The following is an 18,699-nucleotide window of genomic DNA, read 5'->3' on the forward strand; positions in this document are numbered from 1 at the left end:
CTCACAAGATCACAACAATGAGTTTAAAGCTCTATTACTCATTCAAAATCCATGAAAATTTTATCAAATTTTGCAATATGATTAATAATTGTATCTGTAAGATGGATAATCTATTTATATTGCTGTCAATTGTTTGCTCAATTAAGTCTAACAACACTCTCAGTTCTTAGAAATTGCGGGAAAGATACTCAACCTCAAAAATTTCAAATTTCAATAACAAACTTGACAAGTAAAGGAATTCTGCACTTTATTCAAAACCCATGTAATTTTCACCAAACTTTGCAAAGTTGTAGAGGAAGGTAACCTAAGAGGTGCAAACATTAAAAACTATGGGTTCATGTGCTTGTTTTCAAACTATCAGCACTCTCATTAGAGCAAATTTGCTTCTTAAAACACCCGAAAACGCGCCAAAAGCTTTGTATCTATGTGAGGAAAAATTCCGAACCACTCTACTATTTATTCAAACTCAGGGTCATATTCATCATACTTTGCAGCACTGAAAGACTTTTAATTGGTAAAACTATATCTATTTGGAGTCAGCAGCGCCCTCATTTGGCAAGAATGGTGCAAAAACTCGGAAAAAACAAATCTTCAAAGACGTGAATCTACTCAAAAATAAAAAAAGTATTTTGTAAGCTGCACTTTTTCAAAATCAATGTCATATTCATCAAATTCGGCTAAATTGTAGAGGAATGCATATCGAAGGTGTCGGGAAGTTAAAAATATGGGTCCATGTGCTAGTTTTTTAACTATGAGTGTCCAAAGTGATGCGAGTTGGCATGAAAATCGGCGAAAATGCGCCCAAAACGTGCAAAAGTCTAATAATACCGTCTAAAATGCAAAAGGTTCCATATTTCGCTCCCAAACATTCAAAATCCATGTCATTTTCATCACACTCTCTAGATTTGTAGAGAAATATATTCTAAAGACATTTTAATATTAAAAATATGGGGTCCATGTGCTTGTTTTTAAACTATCAGTGTCCAAACTTGCGAATTGGCTTAAAAATATTGAAATATTTTTAGACCTCACAAGATCACAACAATGAGTTTAAAGCTCTATTACTCATTCAAAATCCATGAAAATTTTATCAAATTTTGCAATATGATTAATAATTGTATCTGTAAGATGGATAATCTATTTATATTGCTGTCAATTGTTTGCTCAATTAAGTCTAACAACACTCTCAGTTCTTAGAAATTGCGGGAAAGATACTCAACCTCAAAAATTTCAAATTTCAATAACAAACTTGACAAGTAAAGGAATTCTGCACTTTATTCAAAACCCATGTAATTTTCACCAAACTTTGCAAAGTTGTAGAGGAAGGTAACCTAAGAGGTGCAAACATTAAAAACTAGGGGTTCATGTCCCGGGGGGGCCAGTTCCATTCACGAGTGGATACCATGCGCGACCATGGGGTCTCGAAAAGCACCCTAAACACGTAATTTCCATATTCTGAAAATGCACCCCTTAACAAGTATTGGCGTGTGAAACCCTACCCTTAACAAGTATTGGAAACAAAACGATACTCTTGGCAAATATTCCCTGAAATGAACCCCTAAACAAGTACAGGAATGTTTTATTGTTACGGGTCCTTCGGTCGTCGGCTTTACCTAATTTGGTTTAGTACGACCCCATCTTCTACACCTCGCGCAAATTGGACTCTAAACACGAAGTGTTGGGGCAAAAAGGACATCCTTTATAAAACATTTTAATTTTGTTTTATCATCCCCGCAAATTCGACCCTAAACACGTAATTGTCCTAGCGAAATAGATACCCTTTTTTCATTATTTTTGTGTTTTTGACACCCTTATCACGTTACGTACGTAACGTGCCCTATCGTGAAAAAGACATCCTTTTTACGTGTTTTTTTGGTCGCGCATGGTATCCACTCGTCAATGTAAGTGGCCCCCCGGGGTTCATGTGCTTGTTTTCAAACTATCAGCACTCTCATTAGAGCAAATTTGCTTCTTAAAACACCCGAAAACGCGCCAAAAGCTTTGTATCTATGTGAGGAAAAATTCCGAACCACTCTACTATTTATTCAAACTCAGGGTCATATTCATCATACTTTGCAGCACTGAAAGACTTTTAATTGGTAAAACTATATCTATTTGGAGTCAGCAGCGCCCTCATTTGGCAAGAATGGTGCAAAAACTCGGAAAAAACAAATCTTCAAAGACGTGAATCTACTCAAAAATAAAAAAAGTATTTTGTAAGCTGCACTTTTTCAAAATCAATGTCATATTCATCAAATTCGGCTAAATTGTAGAGGAATGCATATCGAAGGTGTCGGGAAGTTAAAAATATGGGTCCATGTGCTAGTTTTTTAACTATGAGTGTCCAAAGTGATGCGAGTTGGCATGAAAATCGGCGAAAATGCGCCCAAAACGTGCAAAAGTCTAATAATACCGTCTAAAATGCGAATGGTTTCGTAGTTTTGCCCAGAAACATTCAAAATCCATGTCATTTTCATCATACTCTCCAGATTTGTAGAAGAATATATTCTGAAGACATTAAAATATTAAAAATATGGGGTCCATGTGCTCGTTTTTAAACTATTGGTGTCCCAAGTGTTGCAAGTTGGCTTGAAAAATCGCCTTAAAAAGCACCAAAAACATGCAAAAGTCTCTTAATACCCTTTAAAATGCAAAAGGTTCCATATTTCGCTCCCAAACATTCAAAATCCATGTCATTTTCATCACACTCTCTAGATTTCTAGAGGAATATATTCTAAAGACATTTTAATATTAAAAATATGGGGTCCATGTGCTTGTTTTTAAACTACCAGTGTCCAAACTTGCGAATTGGCTTAAAAATATTGAAATATTTTTAGACCTCACAAGATCACAACAATGAGTTTAAAGCTCTATTACTCATTCAAAATCCATGAAAATTTTATCAAATTTTGCAATATGATTAATAATTGTATCTGTAAGATGGATAATCTATTTATGTTGCTGTCAATTGTTTGCTCAATTAAGTCTAACAACACTCTCAGTTCTTAGAAATTGCGGGAAAGATACTCAACCTCAAACATTTCAAATTTCAATAACAAACTTGACAAGTAAAGGAATTCTGCACTTTATTCAAAACCCATGTAATTTTCACCAAACTTTGCAAAGTTGTAGAGGAAGGTAACCTAAGAGGTGCAAACATTAAAAACTATGGGTTCATGTGCTTGTTTTCAAACTATCAGCATTCTCATTAGAGCAAATTTGCTTCTTAAAACACCCGAAAACGCGCCAAAAGCTTTGTATCTATGTGAGGAAAAATTCCGAACCACTCTACTATTTATTCAAACTCAGGGTCATATTCATCATACTTTGCAGCACTACAGAGAAAAGTATTTTGAAATTGTAGAGGAATAAAAAAAATGGTCCATGGAATAATGCCAGTTTATTAGCTTCATAAAATAACACATCGGATCTGCAGTTGGTGCAGATAGGGAGAAAAATCAGCTCACATTAACTACAGCTGATTAATCACCAGTTCATCCATTGTGATGTCAGCGCGCAGAGTGTAAAATATGCACATATCATGATGCGCACAAACATAACTGTGGAACGTCCTTAAAACAGAAAAAAACTGTAATCATAGCTATCATATAAGAATCGTAGTATCAAACAAAAAATAGTGCAAATATAAACATGTAGACCATCTGAGAATAAATGAAATGTCAACATAATATTGATCTGTTTTACTATACACATGTGTAAAGTATATCTACATCTAGTTGTCTGATTCCATTATTATCGTTATCACTCTATTCATTATCCTTTTCCTTGTCAATGATTTAAACTTTTGAGTGCATTCAATCATCACTAAAATATCATCATTCATTACTTACAAAGCAAAAATGTGAAAAAGATGAGAAATGACGAATTTTTAAAAGAGAAACATTTATCCAGTTCTACCCTAAACAAATATATGCACACAGTTGCATGCATACAAAAACAGATTCATTCGAATTTGGGGAAATCATGCTCCTTCTCTAGAAATGCCAAAGGTTGAAAGAGCAGGATAAAAAAGGGGGTCTCTTGCTATCTTTGTTTAGCTTACCATGTTCAGTGTTACCCCAACCGGCGATGATGCATGTTGTGTAATCTGTCTCTTCATGAAGCGTTTGCGATAGACATGCTGGTCGAACGTTCTCGGAGAAGGATACATGCTCGGAAAGCTTAATCAAAGCAATGTCTGCATTCAATAAGGTATCATTGTATTCAGGATGAATGAAGATGTCATCTGGAGCAATTGCAAGATGATGCTCCGAATTAATTGATAGATGAAGGTCTCCCATGACTACCGCGTCTAGTAGGTCAGTTATACCCCTGTGAGTAAAATTTTTGATTTATTATGCCACTATCAAAAAGCTTAATTTTTATTTTAATTTGAATTTATTTCAGTTAAAAACAGCTGACAAAATAAAAAGATAAAATAATACAGGTGAAATAAACAAACTGAAAACGGGAGGATGGCCCTCCTCAGCAGCATCAATCATGATGCTGCTGGTATAATGATGGGCATACATATAAGTTGAAAGAAACAAAAATACACACAAATATAAATTATACATGATAAAAGAAAAAAAAGAAAAAGATCCCAACCATTGGAACAAAAAAAGAACATTTTACAAAAGTAAATTGTGAAAAACAAACCAGCAATACCAATTTTAAGGTATTTGTAAAGAGTATTTGGATCACAGACATAAAGGCTTGGTAATCATGTCAGTCCACGAAAATTCAAACTGCTTGCATTAAAGTTCTGAATGAATTAACAATAATTTTCAATGTCAATAAGTTATTCTAATCTGACATCCCATTCTATTAAAGATTAATACTGAATGTAATATGGATTGCTATGATTACGGGTGGCAGTTTTTGTTTTTCTAAACTGCAAAAGATTTGCCATCGTGAGTGCCATATTCAATTACAAACACATTGAATATAGCAAAAGCGTTTAATGAATTAGAAATAAACACAATTATGAATACCACAGCACAAGCATGTTGTAGTCCTAGGCCCGTATTCTGAAGTCAGGTGTAACTTAAACCATGGTCTAAGTCTGGTCTAAAATTATGGGTAGCCCAAAAATAAAAAATTCTGCTTATATTGTATATTTCTTATATTTACTATTCTGTTTCCTTTTGCTTTCAGTTATCATTCCCAGGCAACTTTGGCGTCATATGAGTTAATAAATTGGATGTGTACTGTTAGGAATTTGTACCCCAATTGGCTCTCCATAGATAAACCACAAATTTAACCCAGGGTTTAATTTAAACCAGAGTTCAGCATATGGGCCCTAGCCTCCAAGCATTAAAGATAAATGGTAGGTTTAAAGTGCTTTAAAGATATCACTTTTATGGTATATACACAATTCTTCATAATCCTTGAACAATCCAATACTTGATGGTAAAGAAAGAAAAAAAAGAACTGTTGGCAGAAATCAAACAAGTAATAAACAAAGTTGGTTTTGGTTGTTTTTAAATGACATTACTCAGAAAGTGGGTCTCAAATGGGCATTTAAGCGAGTAGCTTTTGATGAATGATGTGGAATTTGTATCCTCCCATTTGTCTAGGAACTCTATTTAATTACACAAAATTTGCTGTTCTCTCCTTTGAACGCATCACAATAAACAAGTTTGTTTACCCCAATAGTTTTGTATTTTATGTATTGAACTGAACTTTGAAAAATGCATTTTTGTAATGTCAAGACATTCAAAACTATGTGTTTCTCTGATTTTCTTTGAACTTTCTGATTCTGATGTTAAACATGCCTGATGGAACTTGTATAAAAGATTAAATCAGTAATCAAAGGGAAACCTCATCCACGTAATGGCCATTTTGATAGGTCTGCATGCTTAAAGCAACAGGTCATACCAATATCACCATCATGCTAACTAGATTCATATGGGCGCAACACATACCAGAGACAGTGGGCAGCAGTTACAATCCATTCTGATGAGATGAGAGTTGCCCCACAGTATTGACCATAATCTTCACTGTAGAGATAAGCCATCCAAGGGAATTCCCCCTCCTGTGCATTGACTCCGCCCACAATCCGAGGCTGGTAAGGGTTATATGCAGGTCTTGTTCCACAAATTGAAGTATGCAGAATATCTAATGTGATAATAATTAGGAGCTGGTAAGTACCATGTCTTACAAATAGCATTGCTCTTATTATCAAGGTACGAGATTATATCTCGCTGAGAGCAGCATTTTTTGTCTTAAACTATAGTCAGAACATTACAAAGGGACTTAGAAAAAGCTAAACTGAATCCTCCTTTATGGACCAAATATATTTTCATCTATTTGTAATATTTAGACATCTCTATGCACCATATGATCCCATTTGTAATTAAACTTGATTCTACTGATTTATAATGATTTGCTAAATAAATTGCTTATAGGCATCTTCATAGCACTCATTTTTCAAGAAATGAAATACCACCAAGCACTTTACAAACAACAAGATAAAGTAAACACATTTAAAATTTGAAAAGAAGAAAATTCATCTAACATCGGCTTGTGTGTCATGATTATATTATAAAACCTCATGTAATAAGTCATAATATTAGAGCCAAGAAGATTAATACTCCATTGGTTAGAATAAAATATCATTTTGTGATCAATCTAAGGCCTTGATTTCTATTTCCATTGAGTTATTTATACATTTATAAAACTTTTTGTTAGGCTGACATTTAAATTGAAAGAACATGGTACAATTTACTCTGGAGTTCAAATAATCACTTATGTCTAATACATTCCCACCTGCGCTTGGTCCAGTGCATCGCCCCAAAAGATCTTCTTCAGTTTCGGGCAACGAATCACATATAAGCGGCCATTCCTCTCCATGCTGGTCCTCATAGACTGCTGCACATAGATCCAACTCGGCCATACAGGATGACTTACAAGGCTGGCGAGTAGGTCCATGGTGGGGACACTCAGGAAACAACATGTTGCACGCTAGTTGGAGATGGCTGCTTTCCTGTGGGCAACTGCTTGTCACCTATGATTGGATATTAAATGGTGGTGTAAACGATGAGGGGTAGTGAGAGTATATATTTCGATAGGGAGCAGGACAACTTAAATCAAAATGCATGTTTCACCATTCAGAAACTGAGGGCATTTGATATCAAGTTCTAAGGCATGGTATTTTTCTTTCTTGTAGGGTCATATTTACTTTTTCTTAACTACATGTCGGCCTGCTTTAAAAATCACAGGGCAGGTTGGACGGTCAAATCCTGCCCCTGGTAGCACAGCCCAACAAATCATAATCCTGGTATTAGTCAAGACACTAAGACAAACCGGCACCATGAGATACTTTGATTGACCCAAGGGGGTGTTTCACAAAGATTTAAATGTGACTTTAAGTCCCACTGTAGATTCCCAGTTGTGTATAAGTACATCGACACATTGATAAAGAACATGCTACGAGGATGCGCGCTTCTATGGTATGAATCAATGATGGTGCACATTAAACATCAAAGGTGCGTCAGAATGAAGCATACTAACTTTAAGCGTATGAGATACACTTTCAAATCAATCCTCAAATCCCATTATTAATAGAATAGGGTTAAGTCATACTTAAATCATTATGAACCACCCTCAGGATTGCATAAGCTCCTTTGCTACACTTTAATACCAGAAAAGTAACCCTTTAAGCCTAAAATGTGAACACTCAAGGTGTGAAATCAAATACATTACTTATGGAAATTGTAATTCCATCTTAATGTATAACAAATTGCATTGACAAGCAGAAAAAGGCTCACAGATTCTCTTGTGTCATTGTTTAAAATGATATTCAAGTGTAAATAAACAAAAATCGAATTCATGCTTTTATCGAAAATGCATAAATCAAATAGAAATCAAAACCCATAGAGTAAATATCAAAATAGGAAAACATCTCTTTCGAAAGTACTCACCTTTCCCAATATGCTGTCAGCATCTGCAGCACTGGTCGCATGCTGGTTAGGGAAATAGGTCATATTATACGGCAAAAGCTGACTACAGCTTGCAGGAACATCCACACAAATGGCTTTTCATGAAATTAAAAACAAATTTTAAACTAGACATCACAAGCTATACTTAAGGCTAAGCCAAATCAGAAATGTTTCATTAAGGTTGACGCAAAGGGACTCATGACCTTTTCTGAAACACGTCTTCAACTGGCAAACCAAATAAATAACTTTCACAGAGTTACATGTATATAAATTTTCAGTGTCAATTTCAGTAAACTTTTGACAACTTTATGACCTAAAAATCTTTTACACAGTTTAAATGTATATATTTAAGGGCACCTTTGTGATCATACAAACAAATTGGCAGTTGTCACTTTCAAAATTTACATGATGTTGGGTAAATACTATTCTATCAATATAAGTTTTCATTTTTTTAATTTCATTTCATTTACTGTCTCTGCAACTTTTTCAAATACAAATACATAACATAATGTTGAACAATAAAAATATGAACAAGATTGTATTTTCTATAACATAACAATTTCAAAGGTTGCAGGGGTTGCCACTATAAGCATAGCTTGAAAGTGTGGCAACCACACAAGTATGCAAACAGACTATAAGATCATATTAATTATTTTCATACATAATGAATGGCTATGTATCTGAGGACTGCCAAAAGTGGGAAAACATGATTAAAAACATGACGAGTGATTCTATTGTGATATACATCCCAATACCATTACGACAATACTTCTACTACTAATAATAAAAGGGATAATGATGCAAATCATAACTAAGGTAATTATAATGATAATGATCAATATACACGATGTAAACAATGATCTAATCAGGGTAGTCCTTTCAAGGGCCCTGCATTAAATACTATTCTATCTTTTCATAGCTATGAAGATTAAATTCCCCACTTATAGCTCTAAGCCAACTACATGTAGCTGCGATACAAACCCATGCATCCATTAAGCAAGAGCATACCACAGAGACAATAAGATTGATAAAGTGGTAGTCAATAATGCCCCTTGCACATTACTAATGCGCAAGGGCCCAACATAGTCAGGATGGGACCAGAATAGCCCCAATACCCGCTACCGGTATTTTTAAAGGATATCATTCACTCAGTAGCGTACACAGGATTTTGAAAGGGAGGGGGAAGGTTTTCAAGCTGAATGAAATGCTGACAACAAAAAAAAAAGGTCTTCACCACTAATTTTACGTTGTTTTGTATCCCAAAAAAAATTGACAAGCCAAAAAACTAGTGGAATGCCTCTGGCTGTCTCACCTGCATCACACGATTCAATATAGCAGCAGTGCTGACTTTGAAAACTACTATAAAATAATTATTCACAACAAACAATATTCATATAATGATACAATACTACGTTCATTGACATTTGATCATGTGACCTAAAACTTGTCAGTGATACTTGATTACCCCTATATCCACATTTTATACACTATATCTATAAACTTTGAAAGTCACATGTATGACAGCAATATAATAATAACCTCTAAAATGGTCAAAGTTCAATGACCTTAAATGACCTTTGACTTTGGTCATGTGACCTGACACTCGCATGAGATGTTTAGTGATACTTGATAATTCTTATGTCCAAGTTTTATGAACTAGACCAATATACTTACAGAGTTATGATGGTTATTCAACAAATACCCCCAACATGGCCAAAGTTCATTGACCTTAAATGACCTTTGACCTTGGTCATGTGACCTGAAACTTGGATGGGATGTTCAAAGATACTTGATTACTCTTATTGCCAAGTTTCATAAATCAGATCCATAAACTTTCAAAGTTATGATGGTAATTCAACAGATACCCCCCCCCCCCCACATGGCCAAAGTTCATTGACCTTTGATGTTGGTCATGTGACCTGAAATGCGCACAGGATGTTCAGTGATACCTGATTACTCTTTGTCCATGTTTTAGGAACTAGACCAATAAACTTTCAAAGTTATGATGGTAATTCAACAAATACCTCCAATTTAGCCAAAGTTCATTGACCCTAAATGACCTTTGACCTTAATCATGTGACCTGAAACTTGCACAGGATGTTCAGTAATACTTAATTAACCTTATGTGCAAGTTTCATAAACTAGGTCCATATATTATCTAAGTTATTATGACATTTCAAAAACTTAACCTTCGGTTAAGATTTTGATGTTGATTCCCACAACATGGTCTAAGTTCATTGACCCTAAATGACCTTTGACCTTGGTCATGTGACCTGAAACTCAAACGGAATGTTTAGTAATACTTGATTAACCTTATGGCCAAGTTTCATGAACTAGGGCAATATACTTTCTAAGTTATGTTGTCATTTCAAATACTTAACCTTAGTTTAAGATTTGGTGTTGACGCCGCCGCCGTCGAAAAAACGGCGCCTAGTCTCACTCTGTGATGCAGTTGAGACAAAAATGGTTTAAGGTCTTCAACACAATTTTAGGGGGGGTTGGGGTTTGGGTATCGAAAAAAGGGTGTGGTTGAACACCTGTAAATCACTTGGTGGTCAGTCACGATATGTAATACTCACGACAATATTCCTCATCAATAAAATCCTGACAGTCATTGTAATTATCACACAGAGCTGCTGTCGAGATACATCGTCCATTAGGACACTGGAAAGCATTACTTGCAGTACAATCTATGCAGGAAAATAAGTGGAGTTAAATGATATCAAAAGTGTTAGACACATTGCAATTCTTAAAGTTTATCAGATATAGCCAAAATAACATCGTAACAGACCAGGGACGGAAGGCGAGGGGGAGATTTTTTTTTTCTGATCTTCGACCGTTGATCTTTTATACTCTGGTGTCACTCCCCTGACAACTGTCCTTCTAAAGTTTTCTGAGCGTTCAAAGCAAAAACACTAGGAAAACAATGGTTGTGTACATGTATGTCACTTTCATTCATCAAAACATGAAGCCACATGTTATTAGTGGGATATTTTGAACATGACAAATAGACTCCTTGTGTATCCTTCTTCATCCTTGTTTGATATAACTTTGCAAACTCAAGTATGAAATGCAGGGATTTAATGTTTGTGACATTGGTATGTAAAATGCAAAAGATTGTGAAAGGATATGAAGTAAAAAAAATCTTATTTGCAAATATCAAAATATATCTGCTAAAGTGCTTATCAAGAATAGAAAATATTTAGAGATAGATCTGTTTGTTTGAATTAAAAAAAAAGGAATGAGCACTCCAAAGAAACCCCTTACCTGGCCTTTCAAGAGTTCTAACTTCTACGAAGAACCCAGATGCCTCAGTTGATTCAATATCAGGTCTAAACATTATCCAGGCTTTATTATCATCTGAGACAATATCACTGGGAGTAATAAATCCAGAGAGTCCTGTAAGTCGGACACCCGCATCTGGGGATTCCCCGGTTCCTACAATCACCATGTCCCGATGAGATTCGGTATCAAATCTTGCAAAACGGAAGTAGAGTCCATGTTGGGGAGGTGCGGTGATAAGCCATAGAAGAATTTGACTGTTAGGATAAGTCATTGGGTAGTTGGGTGAGGTAAAGTTCAGGAGGTCCCCACATTCCATTGTTATGGAATATTCTGCACAAAATCGAAATATTTAAAATAACTGTTAACATAACATCCAGAGCATATGCAAAATATCAGAATTAACTCTCCCCACCACAGACATAACCCCTCTTGTGACCCAGTAATTTAAGGCTGCAACCTTTAGAGGGGTTTTGCCTAGACCATACTAATGTAACCCACAATGACTTTCGATTGGTATAAAGAAAAGCTTTGTTTGTAGATCTACACTGACATTGCATAGTGTGATTTGCTAATCAATAGCATGCAATAGCTACACTCAGTGTGTCATGTGAACGAACTTTGACAAAATCGAATTTGGCAGTCCACTGTATGTTACTCTAGTTGTACAAAGTGGGCAAAGAGTTAAGGGAGAACAATACCCTTCGGACAAATTAGCTTGTGTGACAACAGAAAAAAAAAATCAGAGAATAAGGTTCATATAAAGTTTGAAAACAATCTGACACACAACAAGATGAGCATTTGAATGTCAAGATTATTATGGAGATCCTTCTATTTGCAATGCAACCAACATGTGATGTCACACACAATGAAAATATACAATACTTTATTGCTCATTCTAATGGAAGTAAATCTCTTATTTAATGATATACATGTATATATCAAAACCTCCATTACACATCCTCACATGGAAATAACACCTGGGGCCCATTTCATAAAGAGTTACAACTGTTGTAACTTTGCCATTATGGCAACTACCATGGCAACCTTGATTCTGATTGGCTGCTAAGCCCTGTTACCATGGTAGTTGCCATAATGGCAAAGTTACAACAGTTACAAGTCCTTTATGAAACAGGCCCCTGATCTTTGGATAGACTTGATGAAAATTACAACTTAAGTAATATATGTACAAAAGTAATAATGGAGTTGTACAAATGTGACATCACATATCCTGGTCAAAGTCCATAATATTAGTGATCTCAACATTCAAATTCTCGTAACTTTCTATTTATTCAGTTTTTCTCAAATTCATTTGTTTCTCTGAGGGCCATCTAAAATACCAGTGAGCCAGTTTCAAGGGCTTCATTATCTTCATATTAATGTGCTGAAGAATATGTTCATCTCATAAAACATAAAACATGTATCAGACTTGATAAAGTGTATATTGATATCGTTTTAATGTATTTGATGTTCTAAATGAGGTTGCTATAAACATATGAGGATTGTTAGAGTCATATCTTCAAGGAGCAAACCTTCAAACTCCACTGGGTAAATCGCTATGATGAAGCCCTGTTCTCTGACGGTTAGATCACTTTTAAAAGACACCCAGTACTGGTACTGAAGAGATATCCTGGTAACATTCTGGAGCAGATGATGTCCAGTCCAGCTTCCCAAGATGCTGCTTTCATCGGTTGGATCATGTCCAGTGCCTATAGCAAGTCTCTCAAACGGGTCTTCAATGTTGATGACATCAATATCAAAGCGTGCTCCATACCCCTCTGGTGCTGTGATGGTCCACAGCTGAGATACATCATTAGGGTAAGCGTTTGGGAAGTTTGGTGACGACATGTACACCACGTTACCAGGTACAAGGGTAATGTTTTCATGAATATTACCTGTAATGACATTTAGTATAGATCAGGAGTCATTCATGTGCAGATAAAAACATTGCAGAAATGATTCTCCCTTCTCAAACCAACCTGTGTTTTTATAATGATGATAATGATAAATAAATAATAATAATAATATGCAACATTAATACAGCTCTTAATAAAATGTTTTTAAGCGCTGCATACTATTAGCCCGACTTAAATACCGCTACTCTTATCAGGTGCTTGAACACTGAAGGAATACCTTTCTACAGGTACCTATAATCATGTACACCAGGGTGGAGAGTGGCAAATGTCGATAAATATACAAAAATACACACATTGACTATACATTTCCATGTTCAAAATACAATGAAATCTGTCACCATTTTCCCTGTACAATGTCACTGGTAATACAAATGGACATTCAGTCATGACTTACATGTACCTAGCATAAATCAGTGGAACCCTTATAGCAACCAAAAGCACATTTTATTGTAATATAAGTTGTTTTTTCTCTCCTACAATAAACGAACAGCATACCACAACTACATCTGATGACTTTGTGTCTTATTGTGTAGCTAATTGAGGAGCCTATCATAGGTTTCTTCGGTGGTGACCCTGACGTGATATGAATTTTATTGTAATGTAAATTTTTGGGGTTGCTACAAACTAAAGCATACACACTAACCGTTCAAGAGACAATCGGTAAACTGGATGTCATCGACGCTGATGAATCCTAGGGGATGTCCATCCAGCATGGCCTGGATGATGAACCATCCTGCAGCACCCAGTTCAAATTCACCAATGAGCCATCTGTTAAGTATCTTTCCCGGTAATGTCCACACTGGCTCGGGGGTGGTCGAGTTCTCCGACAAAAAGTACACGGTAAGGTCAACGTTATCACCACTGGATATGAAATAATAGAAGGTGAAGCACTGCCGGTGGTCAGTCCTAGTCCCCCAGAACTTGCTACTTGCGAGTGCTGCAGTGTATTGGGTATCCTCCTCCAATGCCTCAGCATAGATGTAATGACCACCTATCGGGAGAAGATCAATATCATAAAATGATAGTGTTTATTCTGCCAACAAAATGGGTCTACATCAATCAACCTGTTGGGGACTGAATGATTTTGCTATAACACATTTTTTATATAGACTCCAGCACGGATATAAGCGGGCTTAGTCTCCAAATGTTTATTCACATTTAGGAACTCAGTGGATCTCTGCAAACGCATAAAATTTGAAAGCTTGGTTTCCTTCTAGTCATCCGATTCAATCCACCTTTGCTCATGCATTTTGGGTGCATCAGAGATATTTTCAACAAGCAATTTATTTTCAGCAGAAATTATGGCAAGAGCAAGGTGCTCAAGGAAGATGCATTTCTCACATGTGATATTGGTAATTTCAAATTTTTAACAAATACATGTATACCGTACCAATTCAAATAGGCTTATGGCTCTAACTATTCCATGCTTCAATCAATCAAACTTCTAATTAAATTTATTTGTTTAACCAGACAAGAGAAGATTTATAATTCACCTGTAACTTAAAATATTAACCCATGTTTCAATGATCCAAGAGAAAGTAGTTTGCATTAGAACGTGAGTATGGGGAGGGAGGGGGAGAGGGAGGGGGAGGAGCAATTTCAGCAACTGCCCCAAGTGATGCATTTTCTTGGTATACCCAGTTATGTGCCCAGACAGTATGTGTCCGGACAATCCGTTTTAAACAGCCATTTGGAAAAGTTCCATCAATTTTTAGTATAAACTGTTAAGCAATATCATAGAAAATACTCAATCAAAATGATTCCATAACAATAGAGTAAATAATGAAAATTTAAAAAATTTTGACAAAATAACAAAAATACATTTAATGAATGGGATATAAGGATGTAGCAAGAAGCAAAATAGGGCTATCTAGAAAAAGATTACAACTATTGAATTCATATTTTTTGTGTAATCAAAAGCTAAAAAGAATCTGACACCCCACCCCCATCAAACAATATATAATTGCAACAAGTGGAACGCCTCTGGCAGTCTCGCCTGCATTACGCAATTTAATATAGCAGCAGTGCTAACTTTGAAAACTACTATAAAATAATCATTCACAAACACACCATTCATATAATGACATAATACCACGTTCATTGACCAAAGATGACATTTGAACGGTGACTTAAGACTTGTCAAATACACCCATGTCCACATTTCATTCACTCTATCCATAAACTTTCAAAGTTATGATGGCAATTCAACAATTACCCCAACATGGCCTAAGTTTATTGACCTTAACTGACCTTTGACCTTGGTTTTGTGACCTGAAACTCACAGGGGATGTTTAGTGATACTTGATTACTCTTATATCTCAAGTTTTATGAAATAGATCCATAAACTTCAGAGTTAGGATGGTAATTCAACAAATACCCCCAACACGGCCAAAGTTCATTGACCTTAAATGACCTTTGACCATGGTCATGTGACCTGAAACTCGTACAGGATGTTCAGTGATACTCGATTACTCTTATGTCCAAGTTTTATGAACTAGATCCATAAACCTTCAGAGTTAGGATGGTAATTTAACAAAGACCCCCAACACGGCCAAAGTTCATTGACCTTAAATGACCACTGACCATGGTCATGTGACCTGAAACTCGCACAGGATATGCAGTGGTACTTGATTAACCTAATTTCTAAGTTTCATGAACTAGATCCATAAATTTTCAAAGTTATGAAGGTAATTCAACAAATACCCCCAACTTGGCCAAAGTTCATTGACCCTAAATGACCTTTGACCTTGGCCATGTGACCTGAAACTCAGGAAGGATGTTCACTAATACTTGATTGACCTTATGTCCAAGTTTCATGAACTAGATCCATAAATTTTCAAAGTTATGATAGTAATTCAACAAATACCCCCAACTTGACCAAAGTTCATTGACCCTAAATGACCTTTGACCTTGGTCATGTGACCTGAAACTCGAGCAGGATGTTCACTAATACTTGATTAACCTTATGCCCAAGTTTCATGAACTAGGTCTATATACTTTCTAAGTTATGATGTCATTTCAAAAACTTAACCTTCGGTTAAGATTTTGAAAATAATTCTCCCAACATGGTCTAAGTTCATTGACCCTAAATGACCTTTGACCTTAGTCATGTGACCTGACACTCAAGCAGGATATTTAGTAATACTTGATTGACCTTATGTCTAAGTTTCATGAACTAGGTCCATATACTTTCTAAGTTATGATGTCATTTCAAAAACTTAACCTTAGGTTAAGATTTGATGTTTACGCTGCCGCCGCCGTCGCCGTCGGAAAAGCGGCGCCTATAGTCTCGCTCTGCTATGCAGGCGAGACAAAAACTACTTACCCACTCCCGGCTCTGTGTGATCCGCGAACGGACCAACAAAATTCCACAGCTCATCTCCATGGGTCATATTCCAGTCAAGGTTTTCTACAAACTGAACCTGAGTCCACCCGCACCAATCCGTATCAAAAGTACATTCAATGTCACTAGACGTGGAAACCTGACGGTCTATGTATGAAATAGCGTCTCCGCTGAAATTATGGTAGAGATCTGTGTGTTGAGCATGGGATAAATGTCATAAGGATTTAATTCATACTTAAAATATTGAAAAAATTAAGTATCAAGGAATTACATGGAAGGTTCATCAAAACTTTCAGTTAATTCTAATCACAGCATATACATCAATGAGCCTTATCAATCAAAGATTGAAACAATCTAATAAAGGACAACAAAATTTTTAATTTTTAGATTTTAAAAATCATAAATTTTAAAAATGTAATTTTTACTGTTCAAGAAAATTGATAATATTCATATTTCCTAAGAACATCTAATCATTGCAGCACGAGATACAGATTATGTTTTTTTAAACATAATTCAATGCGTATAATTATGATAAACTGGGAATTATGATAACAAGGAAGGAATTTGTAAATAGATACAAATGATAGAATTACATTTTACATTCACTAATAACATGTGGAAAGTTCTAATATAGGACTATTAAATGGTGGAATGGAAGAGATTGAAAGAGAAAGATGAGAGTAAAAAGTATCTCCTGTGAGATTGGAGTAGTCCTCAAAAGACTGTAAACCAGGTAAGAAGTGATGACTTGGAGCAGAAGAGTATGGTAGATTAATTGAGAAGCCCTAGCAGCAATGAGTAGATGAGCAGCTGTCAGGGTTGCCTTCTCGTCGATTTGACATATTGTTCTGGGCCCCGTCTTACAAAGAGTTACGATTGACCCAATCAATTGTAACTCTATGGAAATCCATCAATGTCATAATTTTTTCTACAACAAATTTGCACAATGTCTTAGGTAAACACAGAGAAGCACAGCAAATTTTCAAGAAAACAATGAATGCATGAATAAACATCATAGTTAGAAAATATTTTGAACAAACATGCATAATAGATGTTGATGGCTTTCCATAGGTGTGATTGATCAGATCAATCGCAACTCTTTGTAAGACGGGGCCCAGGTCTTGTTAAATCAAAATTACCTTTGCATGTTGATCCACTCGAAATTCTCTGACAGACACAAGAATACCCGACTGCATTTGCCATACAGATGTTCCCTTCCCCGCACGGTTGGTCTGCACAGTAACTAAAATTGTCTTCATTTTTCACAGGAATGATGAAAAATAAACACAAATTTGCATTATAATAAATATGTAGACTGATCGATCAACCTTTCATTCTTAGATTGTTGTTTTTAGATACTATGAGTAAGAAAATTGAGGAATTACAGAATAGAATTATGAGGCTTCAATAAACACCATAACCTTTACTACTATTGAAGTCCTTATATGATCCTTTTTAAATGTGATTATCTATCACTGAAAGATTTGAGTTGTCTCCCACTAAAAGGAAGAAAATTACAGTTAACAGATAAAACAATTTTCCATCCCCCAAAAAAAATGTTGGATAAAAGTACATAAACCACAAGGAAAACATTTCTTGAGAGGACTTGTTGTCAGATGTTTCATGGAATTTCATGACAGTTCTCATAGTAACAATGCTTCTCAGCCAACCAAAATCAGGGAAAGTTGTCATATCTGACAACATGTAGAAGAAAATGTTGATGAAAAGTTCCCCAGAATACATACCTCTTGTATGAACAAGAATGCCTTCAGCCAGTGCATTGACTCCTGGGAGAAGGGCCATCGGTTCAGGGGGAGTAACGAGCCTAATCCACACATATTCATTAAAGATTCTATAGACATGGGGAACAGGTCCATTCCTAGAGTTGACAAGGATTGTGTCAAGGTTTGTAGGATCGCTTCCATAACCAATGAGTACGGTATCAAGAAGTTGCACGATGTCTAGGGTGAAGATGTAGAGATCGATGGCATTCCCTTCAACGGCATTGAGGAGCCACTGGTATTCTAGGTATGCCACACGTAGGTGCGTCACCTCAAATAACCTGCCCGGAAACAGGTCAACTGCCACTACTTTTAATAGAATCAGAAACATAAGGGGCAAAAAGATGGCTCGATTTGATTTCTTTTCATAAAAAAAGTTACAGAGTGGTAAACTGGACTAATCTTGATCATGTAATTGAATAAAATCCATTGAT

General features: G+C 35.8%; 1 protein-coding gene across 1 annotated transcript in view; it reads right to left on the minus strand.

Annotated features, from left to right (window-relative positions):
* LOC129270203 (uncharacterized) overlaps positions 1-18,699 on the minus strand; it is a 37,562-nt gene that overhangs the window by 4,812 nt on the left and 14,051 nt on the right. Inside the window, exons 12-22 of the mRNA XM_064106020.1 lie at positions 18,230-18,574; positions 17,624-17,737; positions 16,467-16,673; positions 13,785-14,132; positions 12,758-13,120; positions 11,211-11,558; positions 10,523-10,633; positions 7,926-8,038; positions 6,772-7,009; positions 5,928-6,120; positions 4,064-4,332 (exon numbers count right to left, since the gene is read on the minus strand). Of these exons, the coding sequence (XP_063962090.1) occupies positions 4,064-4,332; positions 5,928-6,120; positions 6,772-7,009; positions 7,926-8,038; positions 10,523-10,633; positions 11,211-11,558; positions 12,758-13,120; positions 13,785-14,132; positions 16,467-16,673; positions 17,624-17,737; positions 18,230-18,574 (2,649 nt within the window). The remainder of the gene's footprint in view (positions 1-4,063; positions 4,333-5,927; positions 6,121-6,771; positions 7,010-7,925; positions 8,039-10,522; positions 10,634-11,210; positions 11,559-12,757; positions 13,121-13,784; positions 14,133-16,466; positions 16,674-17,623; positions 17,738-18,229; positions 18,575-18,699) is intronic.

Source organism: Lytechinus pictus, chromosome 10 (genome assembly GCF_037042905.1).
Source record: "Lytechinus pictus isolate F3 Inbred chromosome 10, Lp3.0, whole genome shotgun sequence".
Classification (NCBI taxonomy): domain Eukaryota; kingdom Metazoa; phylum Echinodermata; class Echinoidea; order Temnopleuroida; family Toxopneustidae; genus Lytechinus; species Lytechinus pictus.